The sequence below is a fragment of the Natrix helvetica genome (assembly GCF_964273705.1).
Source record: "Natrix helvetica genome assembly, chromosome: 7".
Lineage (NCBI taxonomy): Eukaryota > Metazoa > Chordata > Lepidosauria > Squamata > Natricidae > Natrix > Natrix helvetica.
In genome coordinates this window covers 49,422,077-49,435,676 of record NC_138558.1, presented here as the reverse complement: position 1 = coordinate 49,435,676, position 13,600 = coordinate 49,422,077, and the positions used below count along the sequence as shown (strand labels likewise).

Sequence of the window (13,600 nt, the reverse complement as noted above, 5' to 3'; positions counted from 1 at the left end):
ATACATTTCATGTTTAAACCAGGAATATATGTCATATTTGTTAAGACATGAATTCATTGATCTCCTAAATTATATATTTAAATTATTTTTGTCACAGCTTAAATATGTAACTGAGTTTCATTTTTCTTTTTAATTCCTTATAAAATTGAACTGTTGGTTTCCATTTAGATTTTTTTAACTGTTAAGGATGATAAATTACGAAAGTATCCAAGTTACTCTTTAATGAATGCATATTTCGATTGCGTATACTGCCAGCTGTATAATATGTATGCCAATTCAACATGCAATCTTGCAAAGTCTTTAAAACAATCATTTGAAATCAACTGATCTAAAGGATTGATAACCAATGAAAAGATTTTCAGTATTGCTAGGCCCTGCAGTATAATGCAGTTACATATACGTTTTTTTAAAAAAAAAATTCTCATCAATCGGTGCAAATGTTAAATCTTTTTTAAAAAGCAATTCTCAACTCTTGGCAGATACCAGTAGCTAACCAACTTAGAATGAGAATTTTTTAAAAAATTAGGAGCCTTACCACCTCATTCTTTTTCCCTAGTAGATGTTTCTAGGTGTTCACAGATCTGTTGTTTTATTATCTTTTCCAGGATCTTTCCAGTTTTTGATGGCAGCCTGATTGGTCTGTAATGTCAAGTCCTCGGACTTACGACCAAGGCAGAACAAACTGGGACTTCCCTGATTGGTTCAAGCGCGCCTGTCGGAAGTTGCAGCCCTCGGCTGAGTGTGTCTTTAATGGAGCGCACGTTGTCTCCACTAACCCATTTCCAGCGGGTTGGTAAGGGGCTACAAATACTTGTCTAATCCCCAGGGCTAAGTACGTTTGAAAGGTAGCAGGAGTAAATTGAGGCCCATTGTTGGATACCACTGTATCCGGCAATCCATGAGTGGCAAACAATTTGGCCAGCACTTGGACGGTGGCATCCGCTGTGGTGGAAGACATAGGGCAAACCTCAATCCACTTTGATAAGGCATCCACCACCACTAGTAGATATGTATGCTCCTCAATCGGCCCAGCAAAATCTAAATGGAGCCATGACCATGGGCTCCTAGGCGTCTCCCAATCCTGAACTTGTACAGTGGGGGGAGCCAGCAGGCGCGGAAATTGCAGTCCTCGGATTGGCTGCCTGCCTGACAGCTGTCATATAAATAGCTGTCAGGCAGCCCCAGTTGTTGCTTGATGTTCCTAGTGTTCTAACGTTAATAAAGAGTTTAACCACAGCATGGTGTTTGTCTTACCTCAGCTTAGCGAACAGAGCATGTAATTTCATGGATCTGGTTTCCCAACCCCCTTTTCTTTTTGAAGATGGGAACCACATCAGCTCTTTTCCAGTCCTCTGGTAGTTCCCCAGGATCTTTGAAATATATAGTTCAATGGTTCTGAGATCTGCCAGCTCCTTCAGAACTCTGCAATGTAATCCACCAGGTTCCAGTGATTTGAACTTGCATAGAGCAGATAGGTGTTCTCTTATCATTTTCTTGCTTATTTTAATTTGTATTCCTAGTCTGTTTTTTACAGTTATGTTTTTGGTAGGTTGGGCTGTGTTACCTTTTTGCATTAAGACCAGAGGTGGGTTCCTCTCTATACGGTCCGATACGCTAGAAGAGGTAGTGAAAATCTGGTGTACTGGATAGGACCAGAAGTAAAAATGGTGGCTTGGCCATGACCATGAACCTGTTCTTCATCAGAAGCTTCGTTAGAAGCTTTTTTTTAAAAAAGGTTTTTTGCCCCTGCTGGTTCAGGCAAGGGGGAAAAAAGCTTTTAAAAGTGTGTGTGTGTGTGTGTGTGTGTGTGTGTGTGTGTGAGAGAGAGAGAGAGAGAGAGAGAGAGAGAGAGAGAGAAGGAGAAGGAGGGAGGGAGGGAGGGAGAGGGAGAGGGGGAGGAAAGGATGGAAGGAAGGAAGGAGGAAGGAAAGGAAGGGAGAAAGAAAGAAGGAAGGAAACTCACTTTTTTGCCAGGAGATTCCGCAAAGGAGAAAACTAAATGCTGTCACTTTAAATTGGACTGAGCATGCCTGGCTGTGGAATTCTGGGAGTTGAAGTTCACAAGGCTTAAAGCTGCAAACTTTGGAGTCTGCTTTAAATTGAAAAGCTGCTCAGGTTTGCAAAGTGACATTTAGCAGTTATTGGGGGAGGGTTGCTTCCCACAGAGGGAAGGAAGGAAGGAAGGAAGGAAGGAAGGAAGGAAGGAAGGAAGGAAGGAAGGAAGGAAGGAAGGAAGGAAGGAAGGAAGGAAGGAAGGAAGGAAAGAAAGACGGCATAGGAATTTAGAACTAGAAGGCTACTCAGAGGTCATCTAGTCCAATCCCTGCTGCAGCAGGAAACCTTACATTGTTTGGATTATTTTGGTGCCTCTAACAGAGAGGAAAATTACCAGAAGGAAAAGGTGCAGAGGAAGGCAGAAATAGTCCTTGACTTGTGACTCAAAATTGAGCTCAAAATTTTGGTTGCTAAGCAAGAGGATTGTCAAATGAGCTCCATCACATTTTATCCAATCCATGACATCTCCTGGTGAGTGATATCAAGTTGGCCATACCCACCCAGTCATCTGGCTGCCAAGCCACACCCACAAAATAGGCCACACCCACAGAATAGGTAGTAAAAAGTTTTGAAACCCACCATTAATTAAGACAGATGCAAGGAATGAATTAAGCAACTCTGCTTTCTCTCTACTGTCTGTTACTTCCTTGCCATCTTCTCTCATTAGTCAACCAACTATTTGCTGGACTTTTTAACTTATTTTTTTATATATTGAAAAAAATATTATTATTATTATTGACTTTTGTTGCAATTCTTTGTTCATTCTGAGCCTAAGCTTTCTCTTTCCTAATTACAGTAGTTTTTCAGATGGTTCTTTGTGTAACCATGCTGGTTTCTTCTTGGATTTCTTGTTTTTCTTTTTCAACCTTATTCAGCGGGACTGGGCTTTTATAATCATATTTTTCAAAGTTTCCCAAGCTTCTTGAATTGTTTTCCCCATTAAGGTTTTTGTCCATGGAATCTTTCACAAGCTCTCTTTAAGTTTAGTAAAATCAGCTCTCTTAAAGTCCGAGTCACTGGTTTGATTGTATTCTATTGTTTGTATTTTATTTATATATTTTAGTTAGTTAGTTAGTTAGTTAGTTTCTCAAACATGTACAAGATAATAGGTATAAGTATAAACATGGACATGAACAAAGGAAATGAGTACAAATAAATGGGGACAGTAGGACAGGGATGGTAGGCACGCTGGTGTGCTTATGCATGCCCACTTTACAGACTCTTAGGAATGGGGTGAGATCCGTGGTAGACAGTTTGGTTGAAGCTGTGGGAAATGAGTACAAATAAATGGGGACAGTAGGACAGGGATGGTAGGCACACTGGTGTGCTTATGCATGCCCACTTTACAGACTCTTAGGAATGGGGTGAGATCCGTGGTAGACAGTTTGGTTGAAGCTGTGGGCATTTAAGGATGTAAAAACAGAGTCAGGTAGAGCATTCCAGGCATTGACCACTCTGTTGTTGAAGTTGTATTTTCTGCAATCAACTTTGGAGCGATTTATCTTGAGTTTGTATCTATACTTTGCCCATGTATTATTGAGGTTGAAGCTGAAGTAGTCGTTGACAGGTAGGATGTTGTAGCAGACAATTTTGTGTACTATGCTTAGGTCAGACCATAGACGGCATAGTTCCAGGTTGTCCAGGCAGAAAATTTTGAGCTTGGTGACGTAAGGGATTCTATTGTGAGCTGAGGGGTGGAGTACTATCCTCATGAAATACTTCTGGACCCGGTCAATTGTATTAATGTCTGGTAAACAGTATGGATTCAAGGTAGACGAGCTGTATTCAAGAATTGGTCTGGCAAAGATTTGCCAGATGGCATAGTTAGCAGTACAATATTACCGGAGAAGAAGCTTTGCAAAATTAGGGTAACAACTCTTATTGCCCTTTTGGCAATGCTGCTACAGTGAGCTCTGGGGCTTAGATCATTTGAGATGAGTACTCATAGGTCCTTGACAGAGTGAGGGTCATCTACAAGGTTGTTTCCGCCCAGCTTGCATTTAGTGTTCTGATTTTTGTTGCCAGTGTGTAGAATGGTGCATTTGTTAGATGAGATTTGCAGTTGCCAATTGCACGACCATTCTGACACATAGTCAAGGTTGCTTTGTGGAGTAATAGCATTGTCCGTACTGTTAAATAGTTTTACATCATCGGCAAAAAGGACACCGCTTCTTATAATATGATCACAAAGATCATTTATGTAAAGCAGAAAGAGTGTGGGTCCTGAATGCTGCTTTGGGGGACACCGCTGTTAACTGGTGCCGGGATTGATAGGGCACTCCCTATTTTGACTACTTGTTGCCTCTTTGACATGAACGCAGTTATCCACTTGTGTAGGAACCTGGAAATGCCATAAGAGCTTTGTATACTTTGTGTTGCACTGAATTCCAATAAGACATGGTCACTTTCCCCCAACATTCTGGTAACTTTAACCTCCTCTATAATTTCTTCTTTGTTAGTAAGAATGAGGTCCAATATAGCTGTCCCTCTAGTTCCCTCCTCTACCTTCTGGATGACAGAGTTGTCAGCTACTATAGGTTGGTCAGGAACCAATTCGATCTCCCACTTGATGCAGAGTTTGTATCCCCAGTTGATGTCAGAGTATTTAAAGAGTTAAAGTATCCCATTATTACTGTATTTGGAACCTGGATTACATTGTACTAAAAATACTCTAAAATGTCACTGTCAGAAAGAAGAGGATATGAGCATAAATTTTAAAACTGCCCAACTCACAGCTCTCAGAAATCTGTAAAAGCACAAACCCTGAGATCCTATAGTATGGCTAGCTTTACTCAAATAATTTTGCTGATAATGGACAGTTATTCATTTTTCTGATGGAAGCATATATGTCCTCATTTGAAGGAGTCAGCTTTCAATGTGTACATTAAATTTATAAACAAAAGATCCAAAAAAATAATAAACTAAGAACAAGGATTAGCAATGTTTTCATTTAAGATATCCTTAATTTAACTGCAAATATATTCTGCAAATATAACTGCAATAATAACTGCAAATATTCACTGTCTTTTAACATTTAATCTTAGTCATAATCACTTTCACTTGAGTTTCCAGGAAATGTCCCAGTTTCTCAATCAATATTTCACCGTAAATAATGGCAATAGTTTTCCTAGAAAGTACAGTAATTGCCATCATTATAGTAAATACCATGTTCATTGAAACATGCTCAGTTAATGTTCATGCATATCTTCTGTACTGAAACATTCTATAAGATGCTAGAAAACTAACCAATCAAGCCAAGAAGTCACTGATCCTATCCTATCCATCTACAATCAAAGAAAGAATTATCTTATTTCCACCAGGCAGCTTTCGCTAGGAAATTGATTAGAAGAGAGCCTGTATGCTTCTTTGATATGGCTAACTGTGTTGGCATCCTCTATGACTAGGTAGGTAGGTAGATAGGGAGGGAAGGAGGGAGGTATTGATTCTTAATTCTTTTAAGTAGTCTCATGATTTCAGGAAGGACTTTACTTTTTAGATTCTGCCATTCAGTTAACAAATAATTATTAATCCTTTGACACTAAGCTATTGCTTGTATATATCACATTTGAACCACTATGGTCATAATTTTAACTTTCCTTAACTAGATCCTGATTACAATTAATTAAAAATGTATTGGTTCTCTTGTCATTTCCACAGCCATGTAAGATAGGAGTTCTCAAACTTTGTGATACTTTGACCCCTTAAAATGTTAAAATGAATTTGTGCAATTCCCCACCCCCATGAATAAAACTAATGATTCCATGGGAATTGGAATGCAAATAATTATACCATGTATTTTTAATAATTAAAGATTATTTATATGTCAAAATTTCTAAAGTATAAAATTTGCGAACACCTAGAAGCAAACAAAGTAATAGCCAAAAGCCAACATGGATTTGTCAAAAACAGATCATGCCAGACTAATCTTATTGCATTCTTTGATAATGTGACAAAATTTAGTGGACCAGAGGAATGCCGTTGATATAGTTTACTTGGACTTCAGTAAGGCTTTTGATAAGGTAGACCATAACCTACTACTAGATAAAGTAGAAGAATGTGGGTTAGACAGCATCACCACCAGATGGATTGGTAACTGGCTGACCAACCGCACTCAACGTGTAGTTCTCAATGGAACTGCATCTACATGGAGGGAAGTATGCAGTGGAGTACCCCAAGGCTCTGTTTTAGGCCCAGTACTCTTCAACATCTTCATCAATGATTTGGATGAGGGAATAAATGGGGAACTCATCAAATTTGCAGATGATACCAAGCTGGCAGGAATAGCCAACACTCCAGAAGATAGGCTTAAGATACAGAAGGATCTTGACAAACTTGAACATTGGGCACTATCTAATAAAATGAAATTCAATGGTGAAAAGAGTAAGGTTCTACATTTAGGCAACAAAAACGGAATGCACAGGTACAGTATAGGTGATACCTTACTCAGTAGTAGTAACTGTGAAAGGGATCTTGGAGTCCTAGTGGACAACCATTTAAATATGAGCCAGCAGTGTGCAGCAGCTGCCAAAAAAGCCAACACAGTTCTAGGCTGCATCAACAGAGGGATAGAATCAAGATCACGTGAAGTGTTAATACCACTTTATAATGCCTTGGTAAGGCCACACTTGGAATACTGCATTCAGTTCTGGTCGCCACGATGTAAAAAAGATGTGGAGACTCTAGAAAGAGTGCAGAGAAGAGCAACAAAGATGATTAGGGGACTGGAGACTAAAACATATGAAGAACGGTTGCAGGAACTGGGTATGTTTAGCTTAAGAGAAAGAAGGACTAGGGGAGACATGATAGCATTATTCCAATATCTCAGAGGTTGCCACAAAGAAGAGGGAGTCAAACTATTCTCCAAAGCACCTGAGGATAGAACAAGAAGCAATGGGTGGAAACTAATCAAGGAGAGAAGCAACTTAGAACTGAAGAGAAATTTCCTGACAGTGAGAACAATTAATCAGTGGAACAGCTTGCCTCCAGAAGTTGTGAATGCCCCAACACTGGAAGTCTTTAAGAAGATGTTGGATAGCTATTTGTCTGAAACGGTATAGGGTTTCCTGCCTAGGCAGGGGGTTGGACTAGAAGACCTCCAAGGTCCCTTCCAACTCTACTATTGTATTGTATTGTATTGTATTGTATTGTATTGTATTGTATTGTATTGTATTGAAAGTATTTAATGGAAATAATGGAAATAAACAAGACTCCAATGAAAGTTAAAAGCTTAATTTTAATGGGTAGGATGAGGTTGTCTATGATTCCAGAAATCTGAGCTGCATGGTGAATACAGCAACTCTCATTCACCAAGAATTGGAATGGCAAGTGAGGTGAGTGTTTTCCTGCCTTAAACCAACTTCTCTTAAAATGTTGCAGCTTGCAAAACAGTGACATTTGCTTTTGGCAATTTCCCATTGTAACGGTACTGAGATAATGATTACAGCACAAGTGTCCACAGGGAAACAACAATAAACAATAAAATATTTGTTGGAATGGTGCAACACAAATGCATTTATCTATTTATTTGTAACATTATTGCAAAGAATAAAAGGATGAGATGCATTGTGACGTTATGATGCGTATGTTGTTATTTTAGCATTATTGTAGTTTGGAGTGGATGCTTGCGAATCACATTTGGTTTTTTTCTAGCCTTGTATTTGGTGCATATAAATCACACCTCCCATTCTTCCCCTCCTTGCAATATATTGCCCCACTTCCATTCATCTCTGTATGTATTCCTGCTGCAGAAAGTGTCAGTTCATTGTATAAGAATCCCATGTAATCCATGCAGTATTACTCCTCATTACATTGAAGTATAATGTGTCATTAAAACAAAAACAAAAATATCACACTAGTTTCTGATAAAGTTCTGGAGCTGTCACTTTGCACTGAGCATACTTTCATATTAAATTGTTCAGTCTGCTTTAAAAGGACACGTGTGGCAAGTATCCTTCTATGCAACCCGCTGGTGGCTATGGCCACACTTTGAGAAGCACTGTTTAAATCAGGGGTGTCAAACTCAATTTCATTGAGGGCCACATCAGGGTTGTGTTTGACCTTGGGGGCGTGGGGGTGCATGGCCAGGGTGGATGTGACTACCTCGACATCACTCATTGAGGCTCCATTTTTGGCTGTGATGGCCTCCTGCAGCCCTCTGCCAGCAAAAACAGAGCTTGGGGAGGCTGCAGGCTCCATTTTCATTGGCAGACGCCTACAGGTGGCTGTTGCGGCCAAAAACGGAGCCCATGCGGGCCACACATGGCCTCCCCGGGCTCCATTTTTGCTGGCAGAGACACCATGGGCTGGTCCTTTGCTGTTTACAGGGTGCTCCGTGGGCCAGATCTAAGCACCCCTTGGGCTGGAAATGGGCCGTGTGCCTTCAGTTTGACATCCCTGGTTTAAATGCAGATATATCTAGGTAGTTTTTATATAATATAATGAATTGAATTTGTATGTATCTATGTATGTATGTATGTATGTATGTATGTATGTATGTATGTATGTACTGTAGATATGCGTGTATCAACCAGACTTGTTTCTCTTTTGTGGATATCTATGGTCTCTGAAGTAAGATTGATATCTATGCTTCTGAGAAGGGTGATAGTACCTACCTGGTATTTAAAAAAAAAATCAGTGATTTTCACCCATTATACCATGTTTCCCCGAAAATACAACCTGTCCCGAAACTAAAGCCTTGCCACATTTTTCACGGAGAAAAATGTGGGCCGGCTGCTGGACAGAGAGTCTTCTGGACAGAGAGTCTTCCAGCAGCCGGCCCACCATAGAGAGCACTCCTAGAGCGGCCGATGCTGGAAGACTTGGCCCCGAGTTTTGGAGTTTGGAAGTTATGCTCGGAGCGGGGCAGCGGCGGGCAGCAGTGGGCAGCGGTGGTGGCCTGGGAGAGCTGCACAAGGGCTTGGTGAAGCTGCAGCGGAACAGGCGCTCGCGCAACCCCGTTCTCCAGCCAGGCAGAGCTCCATGCACTGACCTAGGAGGTATCCTGAATGTGCCAAGCCGCGGGAGCTGGGGGGCAGGCAGAGCACCACATGGCTTGGCACCTTAGGGATACCCCCTAGGTCAGTGAATGGCGCTCTTCCCAGCTGGAGAGGGGATTTGCCGGGCAGCTGCTCATGAGCATGGTTACCTCACAGCTGCTTTGCCCCTGAGGCTGTGCCCGGCTCTTCGGGAGCCAGTTCACAAGGGAGCAGCCGCCTGGCAGCCCCAAAACAATAAGCCCTCCCTGATAATAAGCCCAAGGGCATATTTCGTGGGGCAAAAGAAAATAAGCCCCTGTCGTATTTTCGGGGAAACATGGTAATTATTGGATTTATTGTTACTCTAAATATTTATAGTAAATAATCTTTTAGTACACAAAGCACCACTTTCATTAATACTAATTCATCTCTTCCATAAATTTTAGAGTCAGTAAAATGTATATGTATGAAATTATATTGGTGAAATTCACAGCACATTCTCTGTTCAAATACTTTCTGTAATTTTTTTGAGCAATTCTGAGCAATACTACAGCAAAGGAAAAAACTCCCAGCTGCATATCCTGAGTCTTTTGGCAATTGCCTTCATATTTTTAAGCAATTTCAACTACTCTCCCATGATTGCCATGCAACCAGCACCTCCACTGAGTTCATTTGCAGTTAAAGTAAGTAACAGCTTTTTGTTTGTGACAGTGATGTCAAAGTCAAGCAAATCTGACAAAATACTCTGATTAAATTTAAGCCAATTTTTCTGCTTCCAAGCAACACAAAAGGTTTTGTTACTTTGTATTGGCATTTTACATATACATACATCATACATAAGAGAGAGGGAGGGAGGGAGGGAGGGAGGGAGGGAAGGAGAGAGAGAGAGAGAGAGAGAGAGAGAGAGAGAGAGAGAGAGGGAGAGAGAGAGAGAGAGAGAGAGAGAGAGAGAGAGAGAAATACACACATACATATACACATCTGCACAGACAGGCACAAACACATTCTACAGAATTCTCTTAAGTATGTTGATGAAACCTACAGACCTAAGTGTCTCTGGCTAATGCAGTTGGATTAGAGGTTCCAGTTATAAAGTTTTGTCATAAAGTAACCTTCTATTGCTGTTTTGCTTCTATTCTGCATCTTCTATTTGATTCTATTCTAATAACAAATATGGCGACTTGGTAGCTCTTCCTTCTTCCAAACCTTGTTACTCTTATGACAACCTCTGCTATTTTTAATCAGTTACAATTATTCGGAATGTGAAGTGGAATAAAATATGATCAATAAAGCTGCTATCTTCTTATATCACTGTCCTACTTTCATGTCACATTTCAGGTAATCTATTGCATGCACTGAAATGTGGTTACCCTGAGTATTTATATTGGGTGCATTATATATATATTCAAACTGTAAACAGAAGGCAACTAATATTTTCCCATATACTGAATAAATTATTCATGTCTCGTTTATAAATGCTCAGTTTAAATACACCATGTAACTAAAATGTTAAAAGATAACTCATTTCAATTATTTCACATGATGAAATTTGTTTCTTTAGCTTTCCCTGCTTTTGTGCAAATATCCCCCCTAAAATAGCATTTAATAAATGCTATTATCATTTCCATTAATGTTACTTTTTTATACCAGGGAAAGGTGATATATATTGTGATTTCCATCTCTTAGTACAATATGAAAGGGTTCCAAGTTCATCCTGCAGCTTCTTTGTTTTATAAAAGAAAATGCAGCAGCCCCCAAGTAAAGCTCAACTACTGCTGATTTCATCCAGTTTTATCAAGAGGAAGAGGAGGTTTGCCATTGCTTTGGTTCTTTGTTTTTTTCAATTGAAAGTCAAGCCTACACCTCTGGTATTCCTTAGAGACATTCTAGCTGAGAAACAATTATGTAAAACAAATTGTATGCGATTTTGCTTAGCTTCTAAGCCTAGGTAGGAATGGTCACATGCTGAGATATGCTGCAGGTAGGAGGAGACAATATGGCAACCTCCTCCCCTCCCCCCAAAGTGCTTTGTGCTCAAAAAGATAAAAGCCCTGTACAATATGGCTACCCTACTAACCAGAGTAATTAATCATGATCCATTGCTGGAGGCTCCCAATCAGATATTCTCCAAACGTTTGACTGCAGGAGCCAAAATTTACAACTAGCATCTGCTCTACATTTGTGGTATACCTGGTTTGGAAATTCTCCAGGAGAAACAGCCAAAAAGTAAGCAAATGTGAGCACTTCCTATTGAGTGATGTTGACTCTGGAAGCAATCCTGAGACTAATAGGCTGTAGTTTTCTTTATATCTTGTGAAGAAAATAACTGCTATTAATGGATAAGTTATCAGGATAAAATGTACTGTACGCGCAATTGGTGCAACCAGAAAAATGAAGTTAAAGATCTAGGCAATTCTTTGACTGATACAGACTTAAATCAAGGACATTAATCTCCAAGTTATGTAGCCAACACTGTACATTAAATGAAATTTTGTGTGCAACTTAAGCAAAACTTAGGGTTTACACTTGACCTTAGAGGAGTGTGTCTTGTGTCACTTTCCCAAAAAATACACAAGGACCCAAATTGCAATTTATTTTATTTACGTGCAGGTCGTGAGGATGAAGCATACATAGCTCATGGCCTTAGTGTGTGCAAATCCAGATTAGATCATACAAAGCTAATGAACACAGCATCCTTCAGCCCTTCTGATGATAGTAGGAAGTTTAGCTCTTGAAGTACATATAAACTCGTAAGTCAAGTTTACAGTAAAGAACATTTATGGAATTTTCTAACTATATTGAAGTCACTCTTGTCAAAATCATAACCATGGTCCCCAACTTACAACTGGTTTGCTGGCCAGCTCCTCATTTAAGATTATTATTCCTTTCTATTTTGCAAGGAGAAACTATGTTCATAGAAATTAGGCTATGCAAAGCAAGTTTTGTCTTTATGCATATGACAGAAAACCCTATTTGATGAAGAACTAAAAGAGCAAATGTACAGCTTACCTAAACGATGACAAGTGAGATGCATGTTAACCAAGCAGATTTCTTCCTCTCTCCCTGTCCTACTGCTCATATCTGAAAGGTGTAAACACCAAGCAGGCAGAAAAAAAATTAAGTACATGACTAATACAACTGATTTAAATAAACATGGAAGATGGATGGTTTAAATATGGAAAATTCCCGAATCTAAGGAACACTGCATTATTATTTTAATGCAAGATCCAACATCAGAGATTTTTTTAAAAAACCAATTATACAAAATTGTGAAATAAATAAAGATATTAACAAAGATATATTAATATAGAAATGCACATAAAAATCCAAGTTTAATTCATTTGTAATCAATCTTTCTGTAAAATTTTCTAGTAACCACAATCCTGTTTTATCAAATAATAAAATTGAATAAAAACAAACATGTGAATTCCTCTAAATAATGGATGATAGACCATCTGATTCTAGCTCCCAAAACAGAGAAGAATAAATTTAGGGCTAATCTGAACCAGTAACACTGAAAAAATTGGAGTATGTTGTCAACTATCTTAAAAGGATATAAGCTTCCATAAAAATATACACTGTAACATAGGTTTACTGCAATTTTAGCACATAAAATTATGGTAGAGGATTGCAGCTAACCTATACATTATAATTTATACAATTTTGATCAATAAACTAGATCATTATCAAATAATAGAAAACAAGTACTATAATTTTTAGATAGATAATTATTTAAATGATTTATATTTCAGTTTTTTTAAAAGAAATTCTTATTGCTGTTAAGAATACTCTTATCACATGCCTGAAATTGTTTTTGGAGGCTTGGAAACCTTCCTGAAATGACAGATACATCCAGGCTTCAGCAGTGGGAAGAGAATTATTCAAAATCATACAAATATGTGGCTGATTTTAAGCAATTCTTTTATCAACCTCCAACTGGGGATACCGCAATAATCCCCAGAATCTAATCTTATCTCTTAAAGATAAACTTTACTCCTGTAGCAGTTGCACTGGATTGAAGAAATATTTTCCCATAAACGTCTTTTTATTAATTTATTTTCAGATCTCGTATAATTTTTTAAATATCAAAATTAAATTTTGAAGTAAACACTTGTTATGCACAAAATGAAACTATGATTTGAACATAGGAAACTAGTATTTTACTGAAAGATTATATCATAATTATAGTTCTTTTCATATGCAGACGTTCCAATGGATTTATGGAATTTTGTATATAGAGTAAATTATCTACATTTACTTATATTTACCGGCAGTGCAACATCATTATACTCCTTTTCCCATATGCAATTTAGAAATATAAAATGTCAACCTCTTTGCTTTCATTTGTGATGCTAGCTTTGGCTCTTTTGCTACTGGTTTTGTATTGTATAATTTAATATTTATTTATTTTGTAATATACAGGCTAGTTCTGTGTAATTCTGTTGTCATTTGGTTAGAACCTGGTGAGGCTATGCAAATTTTTAAAAAGCTTTTTCCAGTAGTCTCCACATATGTTTACATGCACAGCCACTTTCCTTTACTGGAAAAATATGAACCAAGTGACTGAATGT

General features: G+C 38.6%; 1 protein-coding gene across 4 annotated transcripts in view; it reads right to left on the bottom strand.

The window, feature by feature from the left end:
- The window catches only part of GPM6A (glycoprotein M6A), a 218,045-nt gene that overhangs the window by 63,084 nt on the left and 141,361 nt on the right, over positions 1-13,600 (bottom strand). For 2 of the 4 annotated variants that reach the window (XM_081960132.1, XM_081960131.1), the window contains one exon: positions 12,039-12,110. The exons of the other annotated variants lie outside the window; for them this stretch is intronic. In XM_081960132.1, the coding sequence (XP_081816258.1) occupies positions 12,039-12,110 (72 nt within the window). The remainder of the gene's footprint in view (positions 1-12,038; positions 12,111-13,600) is intronic. 4 annotated transcript variants of the gene reach the window in all.